We start from the raw sequence: 13336 nt of genomic DNA on the forward strand, positions 1-13336 counted from the left end.
TGATAGCAGACCACTCCACCTACAAGTGTGCCTACAGTGATAACATTTGTGAGGGCACGGTTGAGTGTGTGTACGTGTATGTGCGCATGCACACACACGTGCACATTGTGTGTTAGAGAAGCTTAAGGGCATTTGTGTCTGTGATTAGAGTGTGGTTATGGTTGTGGTGTTCCCTCCCCCATATCTCAGGAAATCCTAATTTCCTGAGGGAGAATAGATGAAGGGGCAAGGTACCTACTGCTGCCTGGGTGGTAAATTAGACTATTAGCTCCTAGAGCTGAGGGATCATTTCACTTTTGTCTTTATAACTTGAATCAACCAACAAGTATTTATTAAGCACCCAATAGGCAGCTAGGTGGAGAAGCAGATGGAGGGCCAGGCCTAGATGTCAAGTCTTGGCTCCGACACTTCTAGCTGTATGACCCTGGTAAATCATTAAACCTGTTGCTCTCAGTTTCCTCAACTGTAAAATGGGGATAATAATAGCACCTACATCCCAGGGTTGTTGTGAGGATCAGATGAAATAATATTTGGAAAGCGCTTAGCCTGGTGCCCGGTTCATTGCAGGTGCTTAATAAATGCATATTTCCTTCCTTCCGCTTATGGGCTTGTCACTGCACTAGGCGCTGGAGATTCCCCATGCCTAGGCTGGCACCTTGTGCTTTTGGGGGGGGGGTAGGGAGGAGGAAGAGAAGGCCTTGCCCAGACATAGGATTTTGATAGGCTCGGGAGCCTTCAGAGTGGAAACTCCTGCATACAGGCAGAAGGCCAAACCCCTAGCCTCAGAGAACTACCCGAGGCACTGAGAAGATGAGTAATGTGGCTATGACCACATAGTTAATATTGGATCGGAAGCAAGGCTTTCTGAATCTAAGGGCTTTTCCCCCATGCCCAGGCCATGTTGTTGCTCAAGGAATATTACAAGTCTTACTTTACATATAATACGTGCTAAGTTACACAAACATTTAATTGAGTTGACCCAACCTCACACTCCTTTCCCCTTTCCCCACTGACAGCACCATGAGGATCTCTGCCCTCCTGGGGCTGATGGCCCTGGTCATACAGGAGATGGAGGCTATGCCACCCTGGATGGATGGAGGGGTGAAGCAGCAGCAGCCCCAAGATGAAGGGACAGCTTATAACAATCTAGAGCTGGGAAGCTATGACCCAAATCTGGATAATTATGACCTGAATAGCTATGAAGAGCAAACCATAAAGAGTGACTATGGAGACCTGACCCCAAAGGTGAGACTCCCCTAGGTCAGACTCTTTGCTGAGTCTGTCTAGGCCTGAGGTGCAAGATGCCTGCCTCCCTGTCCCAGCTCACAATGTAATTACTATAGGCCTCTGGCTCCCTCTCTGCACAATAAAGGAGGGCCTTTGGGTGCCTTGGAAGTTAGGCGCCCAAGGTGAGGCTCAGCAGCTGGAGAGCAGCGAGCCCTTGTTTGCTTTGCCAGCTGTCATCAAATTTAGTGAGGCCTATGAGAGACCCTCTTTTTCCCCTTCTGCCTTGAAGGAGAATTGCAAATCCTGTCCTGTTGGGGATCAGTGAGTGGTGGAAAAGGCCTCATATTCTCTCCAGTAAAGGAGATGGCACAGATCGTTTGCACCCAGCCTGTTTCCTTTCTTGTCTGATTTTTTTCTTTTAAATGAGAGGCTCTGGGGTACAGTGGAAAGAGTACTGGATTTGGAATTGTTGAAATGGGTTTGAATCCCATTATTGCCTTTTTCTGGGTTTCAGTTTCCTTATCTGTATCAGCTAGGTGTTGCAGTGGAGAGATTGCTGGGCTTGGAGTCAGGAAGACCTGAGTTCAAACCCTTGAGAGACTCGAAAGTGGTTACAGAGCCTTTCCTCTTGTACAGCGAGTGACTTCCCCTCTATTTGCCTCACTCTCCCCATCCACAAAATGGGGATGATAGTAGCACCTACCTCTAGGTTGTTGTGAGGATTAAATGTGCCTGGCACATAGTAGGTGCTGTATATATGTTAGCTATAATAATTATTATTATTATAAAGAGCTTAGCACAGTGCCTGGCACATAGTAGGTGCTATATAAATGTTAGCTATTATTATTATTATTATTATAAAGCGCTTAGCACAGTGCCTGGCACATAGTAGGTGCTATATAAATGTTAGCTATTATTAAGCGCTTAGTACAGTGCCTGGCACATAGTAGGTGCTATATAAATGTTACCTATCATTATTATTATTATTATTAAGCACTTTGCACAGTGCCTGGCACATAGTAAACACTATGTAAATGTTAGCTGCTTTTATTTATTTGTTGTTTTAGCTATTTTTTAACCACCTGTGCCTCGGCCTGGTCCAAGAAGTCCTCTTCTCTCCCCTAAGCACAAAGCCCCTCTCTGACAAGATCTACCCTTCTAGAAAATAAAAAGGAAACAAGTGGGTACACATTGATTAGGGAACGGCTGAACAAATCCTGGCTTATGAGTGTAATGGAATATAAGTACATCATAAGAAACAAAGAACATGAGGAATTTGGAAAAAACATAGGAAGATGCATGGTGAAGCAGCAGAACCGGGATGCCAATCTGCACAATAACCACAATAATGTAAATTAAAAGAACTGATGCCACGTCATTGTAATGACTGATTGTAGCCCTGGAGAAGAGATGAGAAATCCACTTGCCTCCTTTTCTTGGAGAAGTGGGGGACTATGGGCTTAGTAAGCTACATACACTATCAAAGGCAATCACTGTGTCAGTTGGTTTTGTGTCACTCTCCCCTGCCTTTGTTATAAGTGAAGAAGTGGGGAGAGAAATCTGGAAATGACTGTGATATAAAAACAAAGAGCGTCAATACAACTTTGCTTTTTTTTTTCGATCTACCCTGCCTGCCCTTCCCCACTTCTGTGCGGCATTTGTGCTGTGGCTCAGACTAAAGTGGTCACCCTGGCCCCTTCAACCACGAGGGTATCCACCAAGACAGTGATGGCCACCATGGCCCCAAAGACGTGGACTGCGATCACCACCCCTTCCATATCTAGCCTGCTTGACAATCTGACTGCCCAGGGTGAGTACCTGGTCATAGCAATACACAGCTGGAAAATGGGAAAAATTGAAGGTATCATTGGCAATGGCTGAGCCAATGTTAGTGAGGGGAGAGAGAGACAGAGAGGCAGATAGAGAGACAGAGACAGACAGACAGAGAGACTGGGGGGTGGGGGAGAGAGAGAGAGACAGAGACAGAGAGACAGAGACAGAGAGAGACAGAGACAGAGAGAAAGACAAAGAGAGACAGAGACAGAGAGGCAGACAGAGACAGACAGACAGAAACAGAGACAGAGAGACAGACAGGCAGCTAGAGAGACAGGGGACAGATGGAGAGAGAACAAAGGGAGAAGATATATGTTGTCTGAAGACCTGGGTGGTGGTCAGAAGACTCTGAAGTCAGTAAGAGATGCCAGAAGAACCACTCAGGCCTAATTAACAATGACATAAGGGGAGCAGGAGTGAGTAGTAATTAGATTAGTGACAATTAAAAACCTGTAAAGAAAGAGAAATAACTTTATGGTTGTCACTTGGGGGTGATGGCAAATGAAGCAGTTAACTTGGGGAATGATGACTTTTCAGCTTTTAATTCTTCTCGTATTGACTCTCCATCCTTCCCCCTTTGCAAGGGCCAGCTCCAAGTATCTGAGCTGTGGTTTTGTTGGTGGCCAGAAGCTTGTCATTGTGCAATAAGTAGGAAATGGCAAAGAATGACTTGGGGGGAATCAATTGTTCACTCAACAAGCATTCATTAAGCTCTTTGCCAAATATTGTGCTGAGTGCACATGATACAAAGAAAAGGCAAAATCAGTCCCTGCCCTCAAGGAGTTTACAATCTGCTGGGGAAGACAGACATTCATAGGTATATAGAAGATAGGATCAGCAAAGGCCTCCTGTGGAAGGTATTCTCCATCATAGCCTCCTTGGAGACTTCCTTAGGGATGTTTTCTCCCTGAGGGGATTAGGAGATGTCTAGCTGGCATAGGCAAGGTGTTGTTAGCGGATATTGACAGGTGAGGACTAACACGGAATGGGTGCCCAAGTTATGAAAGGGATAAGCATAGCAAAAGCATCAGCACTGAGAAAGGGGCATGGTGACAATCCAGGGAATTAGTCCCTGGAGCATCTGGGACAGACAGAAATGGCATCAATCCTGGGGTTCTCCCAGGAAGAATTCCAGCACAGTATAAGCTCTAGGTGGCAGGGATTGTTTTTTGTCTCTGTGTGCCAAGTGCCTTGGACAGAGGCTGGCACATAGTGTCTAAGTAAATGTTTGTTGAATGAATGAATGAGAGAGGAGTGAGGCCCACTGGAAGGGTGGCACAAATGGATCTCTCTTATTCTCCACCCCTTGGCCTTCTGTCTGACCTAGGATTGCCCACCTGCTTGGTCTGTGTGTGCCTTGGCACCTCTGTGTACTGCGATGATGCTGACCTGGAACACATCCCTCCTCTTCCCCAGGAGACAACTTACCTCTATGCCCGCTTTAATCATATCAGCCAGATCCGGACAGGAGATTTCAAAGGGCTAAGTATGCCATTGCCAGTATGGGTGAGGGAAGGAAAGGGGAGTCAAATACACTGGGACGAAGAACTTCACTCTATTTTCACCTAACTCAAGGCTTAGTTTGTCCTACTATAAAATGGGGTTAGTGTGAGTTTTTCTCGACTATGTCTCCCTGAATGCCTCAGGTGGTTTTATTGGTTTATTCTCCTTCATTCTGCCAGAAACCTTAGGAAGTCTGAAAGCAGAAATAATATTAGCTCTCTTTTGGTGGGGTGGAGTGGGTGAAGGGGTAGAGATTGAGAGCCCAGGCACAGGGAGGTTGTATAACTTTCACAGAGTTAGACAGCAACTTCAATAGGTTTGCTTGTCCCAAATCCAGGCAGTGAGTCAGTAGTAACATTTGTTAAGCTCTTACTATGTGCCAGGCACTGTGTTAAGTTCTAGGGATACAAATAGGGAAAAAGAAAGATAGTCTCTGCCCTCAAGAAACTTAAAATCTAATGGGGGAAGATGACAAAAAGAAGGAAGCTGAAAAAGGGTTGGAGTAGGGGGGAGAGTGGGAAAGAGGAAGTACCCAGCACAGTCATGGTGTTGTTGTTGTTCAGGTGTTTCAATCTGACTCTTCATGACCCCATTTGGAATTTACTTGGTAAAGATAATAGTGGTTTGCCATTTCCTTCTCCAACTCATTTTACAGATAAGGAAACTGAGGCAAACAGGGTTAAAAGAGTTGCCCAGGCTCACACAGCTAATAAGTATCTGAGGCCAGATTTGAACTCATGAACATAAAGTCTTCCTGATTCCAAGCCCAGTGCTCTATCCACTGTACTACCTGGCTGCTCTGGGTTATGGAGCTCTATGTCACACGTACTCTATATTTGGAGAAGTCCAAAGGAGAGGAGCTAGCTGGGAAATGTGGCCTAGTCAACAAGCCAATTTGACAAGCACTTATTAATCACCTACTAGATGCCCTGTGCTAAGTGCTGAGGATACAAAAGAAAAGCTACCCCCACCCCCACCCCCTGCCCTCAAGAAACTCATAGTTTAATAAGGGAGACAACATGCAAACAACTACGTACGAAGAAGATAAACTTCATATATGTATATATAATACATATATACATATATGTGTATAAAGATATATACATACATATATATTATATAGATATGTGTATATAATTTGAAGATAATGAAGGTCCTAGCAATAAGGAGAAATGTGCTTCTCACCCCGGATAGGATTTTAGCTAGGACCTGGAGGAAGCTAGGGAATCCAGGAAGCAGAGATGAGAAGAGAGAGTATCCCAGATACAGAGGACAGTCAGTGAAAATACCCAGAGTTAGGATATGGAGTGTCACCTTCAAGAAATACCACTGCACTTAGTGCCAAAAGACTAGGGATCCAGTTTCAGTTCTAACATTTATTAGTGACATGACCTTGGACAAGTCCCTGGCAGTATGGTGCTAAGAGTATTAGATTTATAGTCAGAAGACCTAGGTTCAAATCTTTCCTTTGCCACTTAGTAAATGACCTTGGGCACGTCTTTTTCCATGTCAGGGCCTCAGTTTCCCCAATTATAAAATACAGGGTTTGGACAAGACGATCTCTAAAGGTTCCATCTAGTTCAACATCCTGTGATCTTAACTGTCTTGTTCTCCAATCCTCTGTTTCCTCATCTATAAAGTGAGGACAATAATTCTTGTATTCCATCTCTCACAGGACTGATGTGAGGGATGTTTCAGAAGCCTATGATGGTTTACATAAATGCAAATTAATATGTCTTTGCCTCTGGGCAGGACTGCATTGAACAGTAATGGAAATATTTTCAGAGAGAGATTCCAGAATATCGCCTGTAGTGATATAGAAGTACTCTTCCTTCCTTCCTTCCTTCTTTCCTTCCTCCCTCCCTCCCTTCCTCCCTTCCTTCCTTCCTTCCTTCCTTCCTCCCTTCTTTCCTTCCTTCTGCCCTCCCTCCCTCCCTCCCTTCCTCCCTTCCTTCCTTTCTTCCTTTCTTCCTTCTTTCCTTCCTTTCTTCCTTCCTTCCTTTCTTCCTTCCTTCCTTCCTTCCTTCCTTCTTTCCTTCCTTCCTTCCTTCCTTCCTTCCTTCCTTCCTTCCTTCCTTTCTTCCTTCCTTTCTTCCTTCCTTTCTTCCTTCCTTCCTTCCTTCCCTCCCTCCCTTCCTCCTTCCCTCCCTCCCTTCCTTCCCTCCCTCCCTCCCTCCTTCCTTCCTTCCTTCCTTCCTTCCTTCCTTCCTTCCTTCCTTCCTTTCTTTCTTCCTTCCTTCCTTCCTTCCTTCCTTCCTTCCTTCCTTCCTTCCTTCCTTCCTTCCTTTCTTCCTTTCTTCCTTCTTTCCTTCCTTCCTTCCTTCCTTCCTTCCTTCCTTCCTTCCTTCCTTCTTTCCTTCCTTCCTTCCTTCCTTTCTTCTTTTCTTCCTTCTTTCCTCCTTCCTTCCTTCCTTCCTTCCTTCCTTCCTTCCCTCCCTCCCTTCCTCCCTTCCTTCCTTCCTTCCTTCCTTCCTTCCTTCCCTCCTTCCTTCCTTCCTTTCCTCCTTCCTCCTTGCCTTCTTTCTTCCTTTCTTCTTCCTTCTTTCCTTCCTTCCTTCCTTCCTTCCTTCCTTCCTTCCTTCCTTCCTTCCTTCTTCCCTTCCTTCCTTCCTTCTTTCCTTCCTTCCTTCCTTCCTTTCTTCTTTTCTTCCTTCTTTCCTTCCTTCCTTCCTTCCTTCCTTCCTTCCTTCCTTCCTTCCTTTCTTCCTTCCTTCCTTCCTACCACATAAAGCTCATTTTCATTGCTTTGGTTCTGGATGGAGATGGAGAAGAACTGGCCAACATCCTCCTTGTGTTTCTAGCAACTCTAGGTGAGAAGGGGCACACATAAGGTTTAGAAAGGTGATTCGTTCCCATTTTTCCCCCACTGTCCCCAACTACACATACATTCCTTTCTTCCACATCTCAATAGGAAAACTAAAGCGGATTGACCTCTCAGGCAACTCCATTTCCACCATTGAAGATGATGCTTTCCTGTTACCTGCCCTGGAAGAATTGATCATCCCTGAGAACAAGCTGGTATCTCTGCCCAGGCTCCCTGGCAGTCTCGTGAGACTGGATGCCCAGCTCAATAACCTCCAAAGTTCAGGGATCTTACCAGAGAGCTTCAGAGTGAGTCAGCACCCTGGAATCCCCTTTCCCCAGCAAACACACACACACACACACAGACACACACAGAGAGTGAGAGTGAGAGAGAGACAGAGAAAGGCAGAGAGAGAGAGAGAGAGAGAGCACAGAGATGGTCACCCTCCCTCCTGGGGCAGCCCTGGACTGTGCAGTTTTCCTGACTCAGACCATCTAATATCATTTTTATCCAATCACTTCCTGTACTCCTATGCCCTACCCCCAAGCTCTGGTTATCACTGGAAATATGTTACAGCCTAATTGTGTTTCTTCCTTGCCCTTTGGTGCTTCAAAGATTGCCGTGTTCCAAGATTCATGATGAGGAAAATATCCCTTTAAGAGAGCATTTGATATGTCACTTGGGGAAAACCCCTTTATTCAATGGAAATAACCTTCTTTCCTATCGAGACCTCATAGTAGCCAATTGTCTGGTCTCCTTAATGTCCCCTGGCATTTCCCACCAAGACTTAGCATCCAGTCTCCAGGGCACAACTTCCCTTTATCTCCCCAGGAGCTGAAGAAGTTGCAATTTCTCTACATGTCAGACAACAGGCTGGACTACATCCCTGTGCCCCTGCCCTCCAGCCTGCGTTCTCTACACCTGCAGGTGAGACCTCATAGTAGGAGGGAATTGGAAAACAGGAAGAAGGACCTGCCAATGAGGGGTTCCAGATGCTTGGGGAGTTTGAAATGTGGTTAATTCTCCTTCCCTGGAGACAAGCTCTTTTAGGTTATTGTTCTATTGTCCTTTTTCTTTCTTCTTTTCCTCTCCATCTCTCTCCTAGCTCTTCCTATCTCTCCCCTAACTTTTTCTCCCATCTCTCCCCTTTTCTTTCTCCCTCCCTTCTTGCTTCTATCTCTATGTATCATCCAGAAATTTTGAGATTTCATCTAGGTATCGTTGATCAGCCAGATGTCAGTAGATAAAGTGTTAGACTTGCAGGCGGGAAGGCCTGAGTTCAAATCTTGCCTCAGCTGTGTGACCCTGAGCAAGTCTCTTAGAGTCAGTTTCTTTGCCTGTAAAATGGGGATAATATGAGCACCTACCTCACACGGTTGTTGTGAAGATAAAAGGGGACAACATGTAAGGTGCTTTGAAAACCTTAAAATTCTATGTAAATGCTAGCTATTATCTCTCACTTTCCCCCCAAACTATATTAAAGAAGCCCCCTGGAAACTGGAAACTCTAACAGCCAATAGTGCAGATCTGCACTTGTAGAGTGTTTCCTCAGTAGGAGTCCCTGACACCAGTGAAATTATTGTTCTTGATTAAAAAAAATCTTCCCTGCGTCTCTCTCTTATTTCTTTTTCTCCCTATCAATCTCCCCCTTCTTTCAACTGCTATCTTTCTCATCCCACCCCTTCTCCCCCTTTCTCTTCTTTCCTCTCTAATTCTCAATTCATTTTCTCTTTCTATCTTCCCTCTCCTCCTTTTCCCTTCCCTTCCTCCTTCCCCATTCTGCTCTCATCCCCATGTTCCTGCAGGGTCTTTCTTATATCCATCTTTGTCTGGCCCTCCCCTTCCTCTGTCCATGACATGGCCCTGACCCCTCATGCTGACAGCTCTCGTTAATAATATCCTGTAATGGAATGGACATGTCTGATCTGTTCCCTGAGTCCCTTTCCTCTGGGAGTACAGTCTGACCGTGGGCACAGTTGTGCCAGAAGGGAACAGCCCATCCCACAGGGAGTCCTGGACCTTCCCCTGTAGGGGTTAAGTGGAAAGTAGGAGCCCTGGAGCAGCAAGATGCTGCTGTTCAGGGATGGTAATTACCTCAGGAGGGAGGTAAATACCATGGGATAATAAGGGCTAGCTTTGAAACAGCGCCTTAAGGTTTGCAAAGCATTGTACTTATGTTTTCATTTGATCCTCATAACAATCTGGTGAGATAGGTGCTATTATGACCCCCATCTTACAGAAAGAAAAACTAAGTTGGGTTGTGATGAATATAGTCACACAGCTAACAAACATCTAAAGTAGGATTTGAACTCAGCTCTGTCCTGCTTCTAATTCCTTCTGTCTATCCACTGCAACACTTAGCTGCCTAGTAGTAGGCTAGACTGGAGTCAAGAACCCTTCAAACAGGGCCTCAAGTGCCAATGGCTGGGGGACCCTGGGCAAGCCTTATCCCCTTTGAACTTTAGCTTCCTCATCTATGAAATGAGGGGAGTGGGCTTAATCACCTCTAAGGTTCTTTCCAGCTCTAGATCTATCATCCTATGATCCTATCTATGACCAAGGTGTCTCTGAATCTATTCCTGACCTTGGAATTATTTGTGAGAAACATCGGAAAACAAACATTGTTCCTGGAAAATAAAAGCCACAGCCCCCAGTCTCCTTTCCCCCTGGACCTTAGCCTTTATCTTTCCCCTCATCTTGTTCCTCATTTCCTTCAGCTCAGAGAACTTAAGAATCAGCTGGTGGTAAACAGCCTCCGAATCACATCCCATTCCTCCTCCCCCTAGACAGACTCCCATGGAAACCAGCTCTACTGGGAACAGAAAGGAGAGGGAGTAAGGTATTCAGCATACAATGGCCACTGTTTCTAGCCAGAATCAGATCTGGCGCAATGAATTACTTGGAGCCTAGGTGCACAAGCAAGCAGTTGCTTTCCTGAGATATAAAGGCTATAACTTTTAAGTCACTGTACATGTGTACATAGTGACAGTTTCTCATGCTCCTGGTACCCTGCAAAGAGAGAAGCCCACCCTACTAATCCCACCCATGGAGGCTTGGGAATCCTGGATTCTGCCAGGTTGGAGAAAACAAGAAGGCATACTAAGCTTTTCCTCAAGGCACCTTTCTATTAAATGATCTATTATCTGAAGACTATCTCTTGAACCTTAGCTCCTCTACTTAGGGAACAGTGTCCTGCTCTTAGTCAAGAACTTGGCAAACAGTAGGAGTTTAATAAAACGCTCATTGACTAGACTTGACTCCTAGACTAACTCAATTCCCAGCCTATACATCCACCAAAGGGCAAATCCTTCCCTTCGTTACTGTCAAATTGGCCCACTAATTGTTCCCTATATTAGGGCATTTCATCTGTCCTGCCTTTGTGGACGCTGAACTCCTCCCTCCCACCCCACCCCAAGCACTCCCTTCTTACCTCTGATTCTGAGAATCCCTACCTTCCAACAAACCACAGATGGAACAGCACTGTCTCCTCATCCCTTCACTCATCAGCAGTCTCTCCCTCCTGAAATCAGTTTGTATCACTTTGTCTACACTTCCTATTTTCTTACTTGTATACAAATTGTATCCTTCCAGTAGAATGTAAGCTATTCGAGGGGAGGAACCACTATTCTCTTTCTGTCTTTGTATCCCCAATGCCTGGTACAGAGAGTTCCTAGCACAAAAAGGATACTTAATATAAACTTACTGGATTGAATTACAGATGAAGGCATTTAGGCTCAGGAAAGATGAATAATTTGACCACATTCAAGATTGAAATCCAGGCCTCCTAACTCCATGTTCAGTCTTTTTTTTCCCCTCCATTGTAACACAGATAAGAGGATAAACACTTGGCTTCTGCTCTCCCTCATCAATGCTGCATTTTTAAGATTCTCCAAATTATACAACTGGTGAAACTGAGGAAGAGAAGGACAAAGAAATATACCCCAACATCACACAACAAGATAGTGAGAGAGTAGTCAAACTTGAACCCAATTTCCCTTGGGTATTTGCCAATTCAAATCAGCAAACGTTTATCAAATACCTGCTGTGTATCAGACACTCTGCTAAGGGCTAGGAATACAAAGAAAGGCAAAAGACAGTTCTGGTTTAATGCAAGAGACAATATGCAAGCAACCATGCACAGACAAGTCATATACACTGGATAAATCACATAATTATAATATTTATATCATATATTATTTATGTTATATAAATAATATATATTATTTATAATTATAATTAAATAATCTCAGAGGAAAGGCACCTAGATTAAGGAGGCCAGGGAAAAGGCTTGGTGGAATTTTAGCTGAGATTTGAAGGAAGCCAGTTAGAATCATAGGCTCCTGGGGGCTGGAAGAGACCTTGAAAGAACAAAACAGACTATATCCTCAAAGAGCCTTCAGCTTAGGAGGGGAAAGCCTGTACGTGAATAAGCTGATACAAAATTTGTACAAAGAAAATACAGAATCATTTCCCAGATGACAGCAGCAATATGGTGTTTGAGCAGAACCTTGAAGGAAATTGGAGATTCTAAAAGGTAGAGCATTTCTGGCATGGAGCTGTAAAACAAGAGGAGTTAGATTTGTATTACCTACTCACCAGATTGGTGCAGCAGAGCATTTCGTAAACCTCCAAACCCTCTAGAAGTCTAAGTTATTCTATTTTCTCAGAACAATCACATACAAAAGATTCCTGAAGGCACCTTCTGTGATACTCAGGACTACAAGCATATCCGAAGGGCCCTGGAAGACATCCGCCTAGATGGCAACCCCATCAACCTCAGCCTCTTTGCCAACACCTACTTCTGCCTGCCCCGACTGCCCATAGGCAGCTACACTTGACTCCGACCTTAGGAAAGTCACAGGATCTTTTTGGTCCTCAGTTGCCTCACCTGTAAAATGAGGATAATGATGTTTTATCAGGCATCTCATCTTATGACTCTTTTTTTCTCATCTCCAAGGTTTAATACATTTATGTATACGTAATGGTTACTCAATAATGTTTGTTATTAATTGTGGGGACAGTGATAAGGATGAACACTTCTCTGGACTTCAATTTCTTTGTTTAAAATGAGGACATTGGACTAATTGGTCCTTTTCCTGAGGAGGCACCATGGTGTGATGCAATGGTTCCTGACATTTTTTGGTTCTTTGAACCCCTTTCAACAACAATAAAAATGTGTTGTGAATCCCCAGTGTGATTTAATTAATGAATTAATATTAATCAGAATATTTTAACAATTATTTACTATGTAAACCACTATTAAACAAATTTTAGTGCAAACCCCTTGGGCCATCATCAAGAACCTCTTAGGTTCCCTGAAATGGGAACCCCTGGTGTAATGGAAAGGGCACTGACTTGGAGCCAGAAGACTGTGTGACCTCGGACAAGTCAATACATCTTTGGGGGCCTCACTTCACTCATCTGTAAAGTGAGGAGGGTGAATAAGACTCAGCTCAAATCTTACCTTCTGCAGGAATCCTTTTCTGCTCCCCCCTCCTTGTGCCTTCCTCTCTGAGGGGAATCTGTATATATTATATATGCTGAGTTATTTTCATATTCATCATTAAAATGTAAGATCCTTCAGGGCAGGAACTGTTTTGGCCCCTTTTTGCATCCCTAGCACTTAGCACAGTGCCTGGCACATAGTAGGTGCTTAATAAATGCTTGTGGGCTGTCTGTCTGACAAGACGACTCGTATGGTCCCTTAAAGCTCTAAATCTATGCTCCTGTGACATAGGCAGCAGAGCAGAGGACTACATCAGAGAATATCTTGATGCCCTTCCACATCTAGCTTCTATGTAATCTTTCCCAACTACCATTTCCTTCTCTCTATTCCCAGTATCATGGGCAGCTAGATGGCACAGTGGATGGAGCACTGGGCTTGGAATCAGGAAGATTCATCTTCCTGACTTCAAATCCAACCTCAGACACTTACTAGCAATGGGACCCTGAGCAAGTCACTTAACCCTG

At 44.5% G+C, this 13336-nt stretch overlaps 1 protein-coding gene across 1 annotated transcript; it reads left to right on the plus strand.

The window, feature by feature from the left end:
* Window positions 1-1020: 1020 nt before the first annotated feature.
* Window positions 1021-12204, plus strand: OPTC (opticin). Its single transcript, XM_036758246.1, has 6 exons — window positions 1021-1245; window positions 2902-3037; window positions 4388-4546; window positions 7475-7674; window positions 8198-8293; window positions 12034-12204. Exons 1-6 carry the CDS (start codon window positions 1021-1023, stop codon window positions 12202-12204), a joined length of 987 nt encoding a protein of 328 aa, XP_036614141.1.
* The last annotated feature ends 1132 nt before the right edge of the window (window positions 12205-13336 follow it).

This window comes from Trichosurus vulpecula, chromosome 4, assembly GCF_011100635.1.
Source record: "Trichosurus vulpecula isolate mTriVul1 chromosome 4, mTriVul1.pri, whole genome shotgun sequence".
In the NCBI taxonomy this organism is placed as follows: Eukaryota; Metazoa; Chordata; class Mammalia; order Diprotodontia; family Phalangeridae; genus Trichosurus; species Trichosurus vulpecula.